General features: G+C 39.3%; 2 protein-coding genes across 2 annotated transcripts; one reads left to right on the top strand and one right to left on the bottom strand.

Moving 5' to 3' along the window:
* The first annotated feature begins 800 nt into the window (after positions 1–800).
* On the top strand, positions 801–1,103 carry LOC121868202 (histone H2B-like). Its single transcript, XM_042368512.1, has one exon. It carries the CDS (start codon positions 801–803, stop codon positions 1,101–1,103), a length of 303 nt encoding a protein of 100 aa, XP_042224446.1.
* A 2,296-nt stretch (positions 1,104–3,399) lies between these two features.
* Positions 3,400–3,759, bottom strand: LOC121868201 (late histone H2A.2.2-like). The gene has a single exon (XM_042368511.1). The coding sequence runs from the start codon at positions 3,757–3,759 to the stop codon at positions 3,400–3,402; it is 360 nt and encodes a 119-aa protein (XP_042224445.1).
* Positions 3,760–18,678: the final 14,919 nt, after the last annotated feature.

Here is an 18,678-nt window from a genome sequence, read left to right as displayed (position 1 = left end):
TGTCTATTTACTATAGAAGAAATCACAGGGGCCAGGAAAACAAGGAACGACACCGCCCTTGGCACTGATGGTATAACCTATTCATTGCTCAGCAATGCAGGACTTGCTGGTGAACTTGCTCTCCGAACAGTTATCAACGCATCATGGTCAACAGGCAAACTCCTGTCAGCTTGGGTTCATACGAAGGAGTGTCAGTTACAAGACTAGCGAGGTTATCCTTAAACTATATCTTGCATTTGTGAGACCTCACTTGGATTACGTGGTTCAATTCTGGTCACCGTACTACAGAATGGATATAGAATCCCAAGAAAGCATTCAGAGTAGGATGACAAGACTAATCCCGGGCATTAGGAACCTTAAGTACAGAGACAGATTAAAGCATCTTAATTTGCTGGTTCTTGCTATTCCTTCTTGTTTTTCTTTTCTTGTCTTGTTTTGTTGTTTCGGCTTCTTCACTACAAGGAGAGCCTCCTTGTACTTCAGCTGTTTCTTGTTTCGCAGCTTAGCTATCCTGTGTATGTCTTTTTATCACAGAAAAATTATCTTGATCTTATACAGTATATTTTTCATGTATGTGGGGAGCAAGCTGATTGGTCTCGGACAAGTGACCAATGGGATTCGTTTGTTTTGATGAAATTTACTTCATTGGATATTCACCGATGACAGATCAACCAATCAGATAGAAGTAACGCCAAGGTTATAAAAAGCAAGGCAAGGCAAATTTTTCCACATTTCTTCCTGTTTACAACGGTTGCATCGTACCAAAACAAGGAAGGGCAGTTGTATCCGTAAAAACAAAAATGGATAAGAAGAAGCGACGAAGGAGAGAAAGTTACAAATTGTTCATCCACAGGCTTTTGAAAGTTGTGGCTCCCAAGCATGGAATCACCAATAAGGCCCTGAATATTATGGACTCTTTCGTGAACGACATGTTTGTGCGCCTAGCAGAAACAGCTTCTCATCTGGCAGTAAAAAACAAAAGATCTACTATCATTAACCGGGATCTAGAAGGCGCCGTGCGTCTCCTATGTACTGGTGAACTGCAACTACATGCAGTATCAAATGGTACCAAGGCCTTTTCTAAATACTCCTCCAGAAAGTAATACTACTTGTATTAGAAGAACACCGACTCTATTGATACCACCCAAGGCTCCTTTTGGAGCCGCAAATTTTTAAAGAGGTAGATGATTGATACAATGGATATACACTAACTTACCATGTTTAATAAATAATATGTTTATCCTTTTTAGACTTAAAGTTTGAGAAAAATGAAGATAAACTGCGTATAGACGTGAGCCATCAGTATGGTTGTTTCATCACGGGTTAAGTAAACAAAACATTAATAGCCGGAGTTGTTAAAATACCCAAAGCGTTAGTATGCACGTAGTCGTAAGCTTGGGATTAATATCCAATACAGTTGATGAAATTTAATCCTCTATTGTAAAATTATTTGAGAGGTGCACAGCCAAGTAATTTAATATAAATTGATCATATAATTATATAATATGTCGAGCTAATATTTTGCTTATACCTTACAGGTGTATTTCGTGAAATAAGAAATCACTAATATACGACAATTAAAATAAAGGCGTTACCAAAGATTTGAATACATTCTCACGAAAAATAGTTACCAAATAAATATGAACGGGCGCCGTGTAGCCTACTGTACAAACATTACCTGTGATAATTTATGGCCATCTGACTGATTAATTGAATTAAATTATCTCATTATCCTTTATCTTGTCATTTTGTTTCGTTCTTTTTTCGCACAAATTTAACCACGCGTGGACACTCAAAATTTTGTGGGAATTTATTTAAATACACAGTAACCGCTGGGCACTACGAATGATGCGAGTAGCGAACATAATTCCGTTATTTTGGTAATTAACTGACGTGAGATGGCAAAGAAGGTAAAGGGGAGGGGGGAGGGATTAAATCTGACTGGACGAGAAGACCGTCACCTTGCCAGCCCAGAACGTAAACTTGACCAATCAGTGACGAGTTTCACTTTCAAATCGTAGGCTACGGCTGGCGATTAGGATATCGTGTAAAAAGTGAAAAAGATCCCTATAATTTTTATTAAATGATGATTAATGTGCGTACACTTACCCAGAATACAGTACGTGCTTAAGAGACCTTAGTTGTCGAAGCGCAGTAAAATTCACTATTGCTGTAACAACTAATTTTTAATAGTTAATATATAGTGTATGATTGAAACCAGGAGTACAGACTTTAAGTCTTAAGGTCTTTAAGTTAAAGGCCTAAGCTGTTGAAGCAAAGGATGTATATCAACATCATCATTGGTGAAACAGGTTGGCTAAGTCAAATGTGCATTGATCAGTTCCAAAACCAGGCAGCGTTATCTTGCACTGATGTTTGTTCCTGAAACTGTAGAACAACGCTAACAATGAAAAGAAAACTAATATATTATTATAAAAAACTAATATTGAAAATATCCACTTGACACTAGCTATTCTTCCAATCTTTAATTTATTCAAATATTCAAAAGCTTCATCTGTATACGACCGTTGTCAACTGTATTAATTTAAGTACACTCTGTAAAAAAAAAAAATCAAGAATCTACTATTCTTGTGCGAAACAAAATAACACCATGAATGAATGGTTTTTTTATAATCATAAAGCAACGAACTAATTTTATATTTTGAATGAAATAACTAGTAAGGCCTACCATGATAGAAAAGAAATGTCTCACAATCACGCCAACCAACCCTAGCGAGACAACACGATTGGTCAGCTCCAAATTCATCTGACCTTCCTGACAGGCACTGTTTTTGTTTACCGAGTGTGCTAACCACTCAGTGCAGTGGTTCTGTCGAGCGAGAAGAAAAACTAAAAAAGAGAACTCGGCTGATTGTACAATCAGCTGAGAAAATATGGCTGAATTTTTGTGCCATGATACTATATTAAAAAAAAAAAAGACTGCCCGACTGCTATACACAGCAGGTAAAATTCATCAGTAACCATCTCTCATAAATTTCTATTTGGAATCCTTATTGATGCAATCGTAAATTCGGAGTTTGATGTAAATTAAAATTTGAACAGTAGTAAGAATGAATTCTTACTGAGCTTTAACTAAAGTCTCCAAACGCCAGTTCTAGGATAGGACACACACTAATCAACAATAAAAAATTAAGATACAACTTTCTGGTTAACAAAGGACAATATATTGTATATGTAATGGACTGAATGAAAGAAATTCGATATAATGACTGCTCAGGTGTAATACCATAATGCATATTTAATAGGTAAAACCCATCATCTCTTTAATACGTGTGTGCTCCATATGGAGCTTTTTTTTACGTTTTATTTTTTTTCTGTGTACAATCAAGGAGGTACCGTTGTAGACTAAAAATGGATTCTTGTTATTACTCAAGTGTCTTACTTAGTCTTGGGCAGGAGTTTCGAATGGATGTGGGGCACGACACCTCCTTCAGGAAAGGTAACGTCCTCGAGTAAGTCATTGAGCTCCGTGTCGTTGCGGACTGCTAGATAGATGTGACGGGGCGTGATGCGTATCATCTTAGTTGCGCTAGCCACGTTGCTGGCTAGCTCCAGTATTTCTGCAGTCAGGTATTCCAAAATCCCCGTGAAATAAACAGAAGCTCCAACACTTATCCGAGCAGCGTAATGTCCTTCCTTAAGGTAACGACGGACCCTGGCCACTGGGAACAGAAGACCTGCCTGTTCAGCTAAGCCCATTCGTTTCTTCCTCTTCGACGCGTTTCCACGACCGGACATAGTTACGATGAGTTCGAAGTTTCGTTCTGACCAACTCGTCCACAATGTATGGCATGAAAAAATTTCGACGCCGTATTTATAATGATATGAGTGGTGAAAGGACGAGCATTCAAATGGCCAATCAAGTTGCGCTATACATAGACTCCGCCCACTCTGTATTCTCGGTAGTGCATTTCACGTCATTTATTTATTGTATGAGTATTTTAGTCAGTCGCTTTATAGTTAAATGTTTCAGGGGGAACATTTCACATTTAAACATACATTTATACATATATTTAATTATTGTTATGAGTGTAAACCAAGCACTGAATTAACCAGCCAATGACCGCTAAGTAGCAAGTAATGTACATAGAAAATCTAACCAATCACTTGTTCAAACCAGGGTACATTTACTAACAAAATAAAACGGTCTTAAGACCCCCCCCTTTTTTTTGCAAATCGTTTGATCACACCCGGATCAGTCATGTTGACTGATCTGACACACCAAGAAAAGCCATGCAAGCAGACCTATTTTTTTTAGTCGTAAAGGTGTTAACGGGGCCTGAAGGTGGATAGGCGGCGATATCTCCTTTTCATGAATCGAGGGAGAAACCAAGTATATCCTGAATAATTATCGGTTAGGTAGGGTTAGGTTAGGTAAGGAATAGGTTAAGTAAAGTCAGGTTAGTTTAGGTAAAGATTAGGTTAAGTAAAGTTAGGTAAGGTTACGTTAGGGTAAGGTATATTTCACTAATATTGCGGCAAAAAAGAGCCTGACTACTGATTGTATTAAATAAAAAACCTATGAAAAAATAATTTTTGTAAGAGGAATATATATATATATATATATATATATATATATATATATATATATATATATATATATATATATATATATATATATATATATATATATATATATATATATATATATATATATATATACACACACACCTGTATATATACTTCTTTTGGTCATTGGTTAACCATTGTTAAATATTACTCAAACAATTCCATCTTCACTAATGACCTTGAAGTACGTACAGTCTCGTTCAAGATTCTTTGAACACTGGTAGAGACAGCTGGCAACTTAAAGGCCGTTTGTTTACTATAGTACGGAGTATAAATTTTGAATGTGGAAGGAAAGGTGATCTAGTGCAGTACCAGCCACATCGCCTCTATTGTGTACCTAATGCTTAATATTCAATGTGTTACAGTACTGTATATCAGCTCTGCCATTAACAGACCATCCTGCCCATGAAAAAACACTTTCACGGGCAGTCGGAGCTTTCCACCAGAAACGAAACAACGGTGCTGGAAGCAAGCGAGTTGGGTCCCCCACCCTTGGACCTAAAAGCCAAACCTGGGGAAGAGGACCAAACACAAAACACTTATGGGAAAGGAGGCACAAAGGGGCTAACCAGCAAGGGCCCCAGCACTGAAGGTGGCGGAGGCAAGCGATTCCATCCTTAATATAAAATCCTATCTAAAGAACGTGGAATCACCAGAAATCCAGTTATTCCAAAGGCAAAAACACTCACCTTGGCAAACGGTTTAGAACAAACGAAGAAAATTTGATGAAAACTTCACGAGTTATGCATCTATGGCCAAAACAAGAAAACACATCGACACGCTGCAAGAGCTGGGTACTAAATGGCAGGTCACGTGCGAGTCCACTGTCAGCTGTTGGAGACAACAGAAAACTGAGTGAGGGATAACTGATGCAGTTCCCGTAGTAGTTTATAGCTTTTTTCTTTTTTGTATTTCAGCAAGAAAGCTCAGTGTACTCTATTTTTGCGTCAGCAAGTATCGATGTCATTGGGGTTCCTATTTCTCCTCCAAGGATAAGGCTTTGGGAACTACAGAGCGCAGGTACACTAGCGAACTCCCCAAGTCACTTCTGTGATCTCTGATAACTTCCGCACTGGAGGAAGCAAAAATAAGCATGCGAAACGCTATGTAACTTAAACATTTTGATGAGAACGACAATAAAATAAAAAATTTCAGCGACATCATCTACCCCCGCTTCGTGACGTCACGCGGCAAGGAGGAATTTACGTCCCAGAATTCGTGCTCTGTGATTTTTTATTACACAAAAGCTTAAGCAATCAGATATCAACGTAGAAAGGTTATTATCCATTAAAATACCATAATATACATTAAATGCTGAATAACTTTTAGTGATTCTTCAGGTGTCAGTTTCCCAACCAATCAGCTGCCTTACTACAAACTGACTCTAGTGTAGCGTACTGTATGTGGCCAGTTGTCAATTCTCTTTAGTTGTATGGGCACACAAACGTACGTACTACATGTAGATGTATCCACTCAGGAATGAGGTAGGACAGAAACTCACAATGCGCTTTCTGTATATATATTGTTGTACAGCGCCGTGCTTAGGAGTGACTAGGTGAGGAGCTGGGAGAGATGTTTCTGGTCCAGTAGCTGAGTGTAGAATGTCCTCCCTGGGCAGGCGTGGCCGTATTTATACAATTTACCAGGATCAGGATTTGGGGTGTACGCTGTACGCTGATTGGCTGGTCGGCGTGCGGCCGGAGCTCAGTTGGAAGTTGTAGGGGAGAGGAGCCACTACACTAGGCTTCAGTCAAGGGAATTTCCACTGTAATTTTTCAGGATAATTGAGTTCAGTTATGTTTTTTGGGGGGTTGTTAGTAAGGTCGGATATGATAAGTTTCTTGGAAGGATTCTACGTATGAATTTGTGAGGAGTCTAGTTAAATTTTTTTTTTTTTGGGGGGCTTGAGGTCGGGTATGTTGATTTATGGTGTGACAGGATTGCTTAGGGGATTTGTTGGGTGTGGTTAATGGATGGTTGAGTTGAGAGGGCTATTGACGAGGGGCGTGGTTTACTGTCAACTTTGTCAACTTTACGAGGAAATACTTTTGTCTCACCTTTTAATAGATACCGGTGTAACTTTTGTCTTTACATTGTAATTTCAACTACACTCGTTTGAAACTATTGAATTTTTATCATTTACAAAATTTTGCTTTTTGGAAATGGATGTATCCATTTTTAAATACATAAATTTTAAGGGAAGAGAATGTAGTCATCCATACGGTTATTTTTGCCCCCCAAATGCACAAAATAAATAATTTTTTTTTTTCAACATAGCCAGGAAAACCCTTCACAGACAACCATAAAATATTGCAGCCATATATTGCAGGGAGGTGATCAATTGTTTCTTTCTCAGTGAACTGTTTCACCTAGTTAGTGCTAAAACGAAGTTAGTTGGTGAAGGAAAGAATTGCAACCTAGTTAGCAACACGTTTAGAGATTCAAACTACATTTTATTTACTTAAAGCCATTTAACCAAGTAAACAACGTCTTTAGTCTCCCACATGTCGGTAATTGTAGCCTTTTTTCTGCTTAAACCCATTAAAAATCTTATCTTGCTGAAGCGTAGTATCAACATGTGTTGGCAAAACTTTTAGTAGTATACATTTATTTGGTGGGGATTTCAAACTCATTTTGTACGTGTGGTTAAATATGAGGTTTACTTACTGTCAGTGTTCCATGTGGTTATTGTTGAGGGCTCGCGCCATCACACCCAGTGGTCCCATCGGCTTGCTTTGTTGTGGGTTTTCACTTGTAAATGGAGCTTGCCATTGCGCTTTCAGGTTTAGATCACTCTGTAATTTAAATCCTGCTAAAGAATTTTAAGCATTTATAATTCCTGTGAATAATTTTTATTTGCTTTTGGGCCAACCTGTTCCTACTCATAGTTGTGCCCTGTTATCCAGGACTTGTGTCTGCTAGTTTGTCATATGCAAATGAAGAAAAAATCACAGCAGCAATAAAAAGGGGGTGGTTTAATTTGGACCACGTCCCATTTTTATTTATGGATAATTTGTGAGGATGTGAAAGAACAGAAGACAGAAAAATACTCACTTTATTGCAGAACATTGATATAATATTTCAATACAACTATCTGTTCAACATAACACCAAATATAAATCTTACACTACCACGGAACACGAGTTGAATCTGACGACTTGGACAGACTATTTTCTGCACATACTTGAAAATAGACTCCATGGCAACCACACATAGCCTCGTCTTAATCAATCACGGGGCTCCATCCGACACTTCATGGGTGAGGTTACATGTAACACACAATTTATAACTTGGAATTTGACTGGAAAAGACTTACCATGAATGAATATTCTAATAGACACATCTAACGAGAGATGTTTCACTCTACTAAAGGGAACCCCATATCATGATAGGGAATGTGATATTTACTTGATGGCCTTTGCAACACGACGCTCGTAGGCGACACTGTGAAATTCCTCCAGTATTGACGGTGTGATATGGGATTCATGAATTTCATTTCAATATTATCCAGACAATTTTGTGCAGTACCTGCGTGTTAAGGCGGTCACGGCATCATTATGCTGATCTTCTACAACAAGACCACGTTGTTTTCTGAAGATTTTTTGAAAATTTTATAGTGAACAAAATACGAAAACAATGTGTTGAAATATTATATATTCACTGTGTATGTCATATGGCTGAACTGACACAGATTTTGCATCATTTTGTAGAAGAAACAAAATGAGGTTTTCAATTATCACGGCAATATTACTACAATTCGCAAGTCAAAAAGATTAAAACATTCAGGCTGAAAATGTAATCCAATGTGAAATCGCTGTCAGGTATAGGTAGGGTGCTATACTGGTATGCAACTATTCTACCCATCCTCACTAGGGTCTTCGAACATGGCATGGGCGATACATTGTCTTGCTTAAATTTAATTTACCAGAAGTTGTAGCGTAATATGCTCGTGTATAAAAATTATGCACCATCGTAACATTCTAGCGAGTCTTGCGTTTGAGGCTCTTGAATTGTTGTATTAAAGAGAAAAAACAGTGACTGAAAAAGATTACAACTTACTCAGATTTGATTGATTCTACACAGTATATCTTACTGGGCCGATCACTGACCACATACACCTGAGGAGACCTCACCGGCAGGTGGCATTCAGTCCGCCTTACACGTGGTACTGCTTCCTGTATAACACTCTTTACATTGCTGTCTTTATTAACATATCCAGTGAGAAACATTTCTTACACGTAATTATTTTGCTCTGTGATTCCGTGCTAATGTGGGAGAGCTAACTAATACACCTTGCACAGTCTGTTGCTAACCTATGACACAAATAGGTCAGTTTGTTCACTGCATCCAGCGCAGTGTTACTACCGGAAATATTCTACACTTATATTCTTGGTCACTATTCTTGTACATTATCTTCAAATATAGGATGGGTCTTCCGTGCCTCACACTGCCTTCACCGCCATGGCTACAAATATTTCGGGTTTTATTTCTTTAATGGTTCATTGCTTTAGCTGATTACTATAAACATACCTCAAGTAGTATTATATTTTGGTGGTGAAAAAGCATGTTGTAATCCACAAGGTTCAGCATGGCAAAAGGTGGCAGATTTGGGACATCGCAATAAAACCTGATTATAATGTTGCAACAAACTCTTAGCTTATATCTCTATAGGCGAGTCACCTTGACTTATCGGTATCACTCTATTACACAAATAAAATTGCTACTTTAAAGACCAATCAAATTTTGCTAATACAACATGGGTGCTGTCCCGCGCCCTCCTCACCTTCGGAACGTACGAAATGAACCTGCGAGCCGTGGGTTAACTTAAGTCTTCATTAAGATAATCTAATCTATGAATTTGAAATTCGCATTTAGGATACTGGTCACAAATGTCTCGGGTCACTGTGGTCAGATTCCTTGTTGATGGTCTTCATATAACATGAAAATGATGGTTACACTTTATGTGTACAAGCGGCGACGAGCAACTGCTGCCTCTAACTTCACTCCAATTCCCTTGATTCGCTTCATCCGTACCTCACAGGCTGGGGACTGGGGTAGCACCCATATCCTGTTTAACAACCGTACAAATAATACAAAACATTATTGCAGCAATAACTGGTTACTGGCACCCGGTACAATACTCTCATCGACCCTGTCAATGCACCGGTAACGTAAAGGCGAAAAGCAAATTAAATACCAAAGATGTTTTCTCCTTGGATCATCATTTCTTTTAATGTTTAGCCTTTTGTTCCTTCTTAATAGTCATATTAATATAACATTGTGCACGGGACGTTATATATATATATATATATATATATATATATATATATATATATATACTTCAGTGGTATTAACATAAAATAAGAAATAAATATGATAGTTACCTACTTCACATCAGCTATAAACTTAGCGTCCTTCTGAAGTCTCCTGCCGTCTACGGTCAAACATCGTTTTCAGTCTCCAGTCACCATCCGACCTTGACCACAGACCTGTTTCACAACCACCTAGCAATATTAGTCACCAACAGTCATGTATGGCCAAACTATCCTAACCAAGTTACAACACAGCGTTTAGCAACATGTTACAACTCATAGCTAAAGTTTAAATCTCACACACATGTTTATAAAAGCATCAGCTACCAACAAACATTGAAAAATGTAAAAGAAAACTGATAAGTAAAAGTTGATGAATCTTTGGCACCGTCAGATAGTAAAAAATATAGTGTTTATATTTCCAGTTATATACAGAAAAAAGTATAGATTACCTAAGCTGCCTATGTACAGATAATTGAGCGTAGGGTTCTTCTAAGACTAGTTGAGGAGGGGTATTAGTTAATACAAATATTGGCCTCTCTTAGGCATGATAAAGTTACACGAAAATTTATATCCCAGTCTTTTGTTTCTAAAATAGATCCAATTAGGTTTCTACCTAAAAAAAATGTTCTATTTTCATTCGTAAGGGATTTGTTTGAACAAAATAACTATATTTTATGACCCAAGAAGAGGTAAATGACGGTATGTCTATAACTGAAGATCTACGACTTTATTAACTCTTTGTTAGCTGCAAGAGAAGGTCGTATCCGGGTTGGTGACAACTCGCCAGCAGCTCAAGACCAAGCTAACTCAGACTTTGGCAGCAGAGGCAACGTATTGCTGCTGGCAGTGATACGATAACCACATGCAGCTTCCCTTTTCTCAAACTTGACCAAGTGTCGTAAGTTCCGTAACACCAATATAAACTATTTATACAGTATTTACAACGGGGCGTAGTCTGTATCTTAACTTAACCAAATTAAGGCTCGAGACAGGGCTGTGTTTTCCTGGGAGTATATTGATGTGCCTGTGACGATTACCAGTTGACGGAAGCACTATTAACAACAATGGCGGTGTATTAGGATGCACCCGCCAGTTTATGTTTAATATTTAAACAAATGAATAATATTAGTTTTAGTTCTTCTGTAAAACCATTGAGTTTAGGTGACTGTGAGCCCAACATCAATCAGTTCACGGTCAACTAACTATTTATAGTCAAACAAGAATAGTAAAGGGCTATTGTTGATCATTCCACCTAGAGAAGTCAACATTTCGCTGTTAATTACGAAAATATCCAGCGAACAATATATATATATATATATATATATATATATATATATATATATATATATATATATATATATATATATATGGCCGGATTCAGGCGTGGGCAAAGTGGCCAGCTGCCCAAGGGCCTCCACAATCTGGGGGCCTCCACATATTACAATATTTTATTTATTTTTTTATTCATTTGGACTATTTTTATTTTCATTCTTTAAAATTCATGTTTATTTTTGACATGTGCGGTAGTAGCTATATCAGGGCTGGTCGCCTTAAAACCACATGAATGACTCCAGTCATGTCTCACTTTTGTGTGTATGTGTGTGTGTTGGGAATTTGTACACTATCAATAAATATACAGTGAATTAAAAATTTCTCAATGTTCTAATTTCCTCAATATAACTGCATATGGCTTCAAAATTCTCCAAAGAAGTGTTCAAATTTCAACATTTTCCCGGGGGGCTTACAGCGCCCCCCGGAACTCCCAGATGTTTAGGCTCGCTTCACTCGCCACCCCACCCCCTTGGGTAGTTATAATGAGGGGAGCCTCCACAAAGAGGCTGCCCATGGGCCTCCACAGGTCTAAATCCGGCACTGTATATATATATATATATATATATATATATATATATATATATATTTCTGGTCATAACAGATAAGGTGACAGTCAACTGACCGTCGTTGCCTTGAAAATTAATCACCATACGAAAACCGCTGTTGCTCACAAGACCAAACAGCTGACAGTCAACTGACAGGAGGTGGTCACAACACCCAGTCAACAGATAATGTTGGTTAAAACACCAGCCAAATAAGAGTCAACAAATTCCTGTTATTCACAGCAGCTAACTCATAATAGTCTGTACAATATCACTGATAAATAACTTAATTAGAACTCTCAGAACCTTGGTTGTAACAGTTGACAAACATTATAAAGACAGTATAGGTGTATAACAAAGCTTATGGTCCATTTCACCAGGAGGCCATCATTTGTGTATGGAATGTACTTTGAAACTTCCCCCAAAGTGGGCGATATAGAGGGCGAACAATCTGAAATGCCTCACAACCAAGACGCGCCCCACTGTTGTCAAATTGCACACACCCACAAGTAGCGTAAGCTACCTTTCCCATCCCAGTCTGTCCTCGGCACATGAAAAACACAATATGCATATATAACACAAAAGCATTATCATATACAATACAGTTTATACCGTATTAAAAAAAAATCATTCATAATACATACTGTACATAGTACAGTATAATTCATATGGAAGGGTTATACAGTAAATGGAGTCGCGATTGCTAAGCGGACTCCTTTTTCGCCTTATGATCTGGGAGAACTAATAGTAGACCCAGTTCGAGCCTCGCTAGATAAGATGTAATCACTTTCCATAACCAGAGGTTACAGGAGACGTGCTCATACGTATCTTGGAGGAAAAAATCAAGACAGATTCACTGTAGACATTCGATTGGTGAGGAGTTCTCAGCCTTCCTTGGGTTATCATCCACAAAAACAAAGTATTCTCAAGCTTATCATTTTGTTGTTATTTACATAAAAAATCTCTGGCTTGGTAAACCGGGGCCCTTGAACTTGATCAGTTTTGTTAACTAATATGTCTGTTTTGCTGATGAGTGGCCGACGTCATAATACGCCGCCACACACCCACTTGGGTCGATTGAGATTCTATTATCTCACTAATCGCCACATAGTGTAGTTCACTTTCTCCCTTTTTACAGGAGCTAAGCACTAGATAAAGGAGAAATAACCACGTATATGCTACACTAAATGCGCTGCATTTCTACAGTGGACGAGACCTAACAATTGACGGGACAGAGATTGGATCGGAGAGAAGAGTGGCGGTAACCAGGATTGCCAATTTCCTTGAGTATTGTTTGTGCGCACGCATATATATATATATATATATATATATATATATATATATATATATATATATATATATATATATTATATATATATTATATATATATTATATATATATATATATATATATATATATATATATATATATATATATATATATATATATATATATATATATATATATATATATATATATATATATTATATATATATATATATATATATATATATATATATATATATATATATATATATATATATATATATATATATATGTAGATCCACAATGAAAACGTGGATAAGATAAATCTTGATAAAATCTCATGGGAAAAGGGAAACAACGGAGCACCTTAGCTTTCGTCTTTATTCAAGACATCTTCAGAGGCAACTGAAGCTAAAGTGCTCCGTTGTTTCTTTTCCCATATATATATATATATATATATATATATATATATATAATTGCTTTAAGGAACTGCTCAGCCAAAGGATCTTTAAGCCCGGTGTAACCTTCCACGGCAAGACGTAAACGCCTTGAGGAGCCATCCACGGCCTTAACAAGCTACATCAAACGTCAACAGAATTATGGCCCCAAATATTATACCGTCAACACATTTACCATCATCGCCACTCGTTTCAAATGCTTTTGATGTTTCTTTTTATGTTATCAACCAGCTGAATGAGTAATAACTTGCTTAATGGGCGACTCAGGGTGCGGTTCAAGTATCAAAAGGGACGAAGATTGTAAACAGTCTGACCCAGTTACCGCACCACTATAATGCTCCAACACTACCATCTTAACTGAACGTTAAATGTTTACTTAAAACTGAAAATATATTTTAAATTTTCATGGGACAATCAATGAAAGGCAAGGGGACGCAGTTAGTATAGAGTAAAGGCATAGATATTAGCGGTTGTCTGGTTTTTGCAGACGCAGTCAGCATCTCATCATGTCCTGCTGGAAAATAAGCGTCCACAAAACTATCGCATGTACAGAATTCATGTACCATTATGCCATCGCTGAAGCTTTTTGAGAGGGAAGAGAGAGAAAGAGCTCAGGTGAGTCAGAGTCGGGGTGGCGGGGTGTTCGTGTATTGACCCGTAGCTGAGAGTTGCCAGGTGGCACACAGCAGCCTCTAGGAACTTCCCGCAGGGGGTGGGGGTGCCAGACTAATTTTAGTGTCATCTTCATAATCCTACAGTCTGAACAACAACCCTGCAAAGAAAAAAAACAACATCAACCAATATGCTCACGACAAAGCAAGTATCGAGACAAGTTGTGGTTGAGTCCAACGGTAGGTCATTTTTTAAACATGGCTTCAAGAAGAACAGCAAGGAGACGGACCGCCGGGGCACAGCTGCAAAACGTTCCTCTCCTTCAGGCACACTCAATAAACTCGTGATCGAAGGTTGAGAAAAACTCTGCAGTGGACATCACTAGATGTAACACACATCGTTTTACGACTTTTAACTTATGTTGGGCAATTTTAGACGGCTTTACTTTTGAAACACGCACAGCATTAATATTTTCTGCGTCAGGATTTGCCGTTTAGAGTTTTGCGGTAGGAGGTAAGACATGAGAGGGAGAGATAGATAGTTGATGTAGGGGCGAGGGAGAGTGAAACAGTAATGAGAGGGACGTAGTGAGAGTAATGGACCATAAGTAATGGAGGAGGGACGCCAGCAGGTCCCGGGGCGTCGCTGCCTCTGACGAACATCCACAAAACTTCCACAATTAGTCCTGGTGGCCGGTCCCGCCACCCCACACACCAGGAAAGTCACTTCGCAGGAGTCCACTTTCACCCTCCTCCGTTTTATTGCTTAGTGGTCAAGCAGAAGAACACTAGCTGAATCATACAAGCACGAATCCTGACTGAGAGCTTACAGTTGGGACAGCCACTACATTGATATTGGTTACATTTTTTGGCGGTGAATGTTTAGGTGACTCATGTTGTACACCAAACTAACTTTCAATAGAAGTAATAATCTTACTTCGCTTACAACTGAGGAGCCTGTAAAGGACTTAAGTTTCATGTCGGGGTCTTCATCTGAATTGGTCTTCGGCCGCACTGAAAGACTCAGCTGACGTGTGCACTGGTTCATATTATTCCCGGATATACCCTTGAAAAATCTGGTAACAGCTGAATCCATCCCATCAATCAAGGTCTGTTATTTTCCCCATTCTTTTATACAATCAACAGGAGCGTTTTCAAACACTCTCTCGGCCTTGATCTACAGTTTTAGTAAAACTCTTGGCACTAAGTTAGAGGAGGGCACTTGATGCTCATCTCGTACATTGTATTCTGGCGCTAATAAACTCAATATTAACAGATGTCATTGTTATAAATGTATTAAATAATGTTTTCCCGGTACCGAAAGTTCCAGATCCAGCGTTATTCACTTGTGCATCGCTGTTTCATCTGCTGCAATTCCCGACCATTATTTCACTTTAAATCTCAATAACTGAACTTCAGATAGTTGTTTCTATCCTAAATGGCTTCAACTTTATCATTAGGATTTAGGTCTAGTTTTAAGAGACCCTTGTCCTTAAGGATTTCAATTTTAATGGACGGCAGTCCTAATGATCAGGTTTGTTCGGGACCTATTCGGACTGAGGTTCATATGACTTGCAGCAGCCGCTACCTAAACTCAGCTCTTCGCGTCGAGGAGAACAACACCCCGCTCGGCTTTGCCTACACACCATCATCAGGAAGCAAGCAGACTGAAGAATCAATTGAACGTATTAAAAGGGTATTTTTTGTTTACGGATGCTTGCATTGAGCTCCAAGAAAAACAAATCCACAATTGCATCACTAAGTATCGAAATAGGACCAATGTTGAAACTCACGAAATCCAAAGACGGAACTTAACTAATCTACTCCTAGCTGAACCTAACCCAATCAGCGGTTTTATTACGAAATTCAGGCTCTGGGATTATTTTTGCTCAGTATTACAGTAAACCACTGATTTAGTAGCGTCTGTGATGTGCATTTCAAATGGCATGATTGTACGAGTTGAACTCAGAGCTTTAATTAACTCAGTATGTGTCTTTAAAGGTACAATTTTGCTATTTCGATAACTTGAATACAAGTGTTCCCTCTAGCAGATAATAAGAGCTTACTCAGCCGAGTGTCATGGATTATAGGTGGGCCAATCGGTCTCCAGCAACAGGTGGTAAGGTACAGTGGCCACACAGCTGGACCATCCAACCTCCAGCAACAAGTGGTAAGGTACAGTGGCCACACAGCTGGACCACCCAACCTCCAGCAACAGGTGGTAAGGTACAGTGGCCACACAGCTGGACCATCCAACCTCCAGCAACAGGTGGTAAGGTACAGTGGCCACACAGCTGGACCACCCAACCTCCAGCAACAGGTGGTAAGGTACAGTGGCCACACAGCTGGACCATCCAACCTCCAGCAACAGGTAGTGAGGTACAGTGGCCACACAGATGGACCACCCAACCTCCAGCAACAGGTGGTGAGTGTTGTGGCCACACAGCTGGACCCTCTAGCAACAGGTGGTAAAGTACAATGGCCACACAGCTGGACCACCCAAACTCCAGCAACAGGCGATGAGGTACTGTGGCCAAACAGCTGGACCATCCAGCAACAGGTGATGCGGTACTGTGGCCACACAGCTGGACCCTCCAGCAACAGGTGGTGAGGTACTGTGGACCACACAGCTGGACCCTCCAGCAACAGGGACCCTCCAGCAACAGTGAGGTACTGTGGCCACACAGCTGGACCCTCCAGCAACAGGTGGTGAGGTACTGTGGCCACACAGCTGGACCCTCCAGCAACAGGCGGTGAGGTACTGTGGCCACACAGTTGGACCCTCCAGCAACAGGCGGTGAGGTACTGTGGCCACACAGCTGGACCCTCCAGCAACAGGTGGTGAGGTACTGTGGCCACACAGCTGGACCTCCAGCAACAGGCGGTGAGGTACTGTGGCCACACAGTTGGACCCTCCAGCAACAGGCGGTGAGGTACTGTGGCCACACAGCTGGACCTCCAGCAACAGGTGGGCGGAAGAGGAGCGGGGTGGCCTAGCCGCCAGTGGTACCACACGCAGTACAACCTTTCACCTTTACCACCCGCAGTTCCTCCATCACCACCACAGCCACCAATACAACCACAGCCACCACTACCACCGCAGCCACCACCACCCGCCACCATAACCACGCCCTCATCCTTAGATACAGGAAATTAGTGTTATAGAGCGCCTTTGAAACTATGGTTATTGGCTATACATTTATAATTTATGTCGCTAAGGTTACGAGGTGGATCATAATTATTTTTTTCAAGTGAATTCATTTTCCGATGTGCCGAGTGCTACAATGATGAGTCTACAATTATAATATAATGTGCACCTCTTACCTAATTAAATTCTTTCTTTATATTATCGTAAAATTCATTTTCGTTTTTCTTTCCATAGTCAATGTCCAGCTCGCGGTCAGAAATGTTACTCCCTTCTGCCAACATTCCGAAACCGACGGTCGTTGATTTGTAGTAGTTGAATGAGGGTGCGCCAAGTCCGTAGACTAGCTAGTGATAGATTTACGTTTACTTGTTCTTTTGACTTCCATTTGACAGGAATATAATTTCAAGACTACATATCCATTAAACCTGGGAGTATTATACGCATATTATCCTGGTGATCAGCTTGTAGTGTTCGGCTTCTTGTTCTAATGTTCTTACTGTGCTTCAACAACTAAGGTCTTTAAGTGCGAAACAAGGTTAGTAATTCCACCATTCCAACATCATCTAAAAATTTTAAGAGCTAAAGCTCTCTAGTCTTTCACCTCTACAGGAGAAGGATAACAACGCGCTTGGTTTGTAAAGTGTTCTGCGAATATCCTGATGATATCTTGTGATGTCAACTGCAAGATATAAGTTTCAACCATATCCTATAGCGAAATTTGATTTTTTGTGCCATTTATTTGCATCTTAATATTTTTTACTACTAATAAATAAAGAACTCATATATAGCTGGGCAATGATTCCTCACGGATAAACACGGTGTGATGGGCTGGCACTGAGTTAAGCCATGGGATTAAGCCCTTACTGTCCTGCATACCTGCACTCACAACAGACAATATGGACAGATACCTCGTCACCTTGCATGAAATAATCTGTATATTATAATATATACAGTATAAGGGTGGTGAGTTAACCGATTAATGTTAAATTATATCAAAACAATATAAAGTGAAACCTGTGAAACTCAATAACTCGAGGATAATGTCAAACACTTCATGGATCTTCTTTAACTATCATTGAAGCTAAATAATCAAAGTGCTTCTCAGTTACACACAAGTTGCCCAGAAACTTTAGTCTTTAATAAAGATAAAACAGCAACATATCTACTGATCGACAAGTAACTTTTATACATGTAACAGCACGACAAATGATGTGACGCATTGCTCATGTGTCCCTCATATATACGTCATTCAGATACAAAGTACTTCCTACTGAAGACTTGGCTGTCACTGGGTTTTGCTGCCGTGACAATCTACCTGATATATGCTACCATCTGTCGGTCAACCAACACGACCAAAACTCACAGTAAAATTATCAATTAAATTTCATAGCCAAAGTATCTTGGGGGTACAGTAAC

This window comes from Homarus americanus, unplaced genomic scaffold, assembly GCF_018991925.1.
Source record: "Homarus americanus isolate GMGI-L3 unplaced genomic scaffold, GMGI_Hamer_2.0 scaffold19318, whole genome shotgun sequence".
In the NCBI taxonomy this organism is placed as follows: domain Eukaryota; kingdom Metazoa; phylum Arthropoda; class Malacostraca; order Decapoda; family Nephropidae; genus Homarus; species Homarus americanus.
Note: the sequence above shows the minus strand (reverse complement) of the source record. Positions and strands in the feature narration are given on the sequence as shown.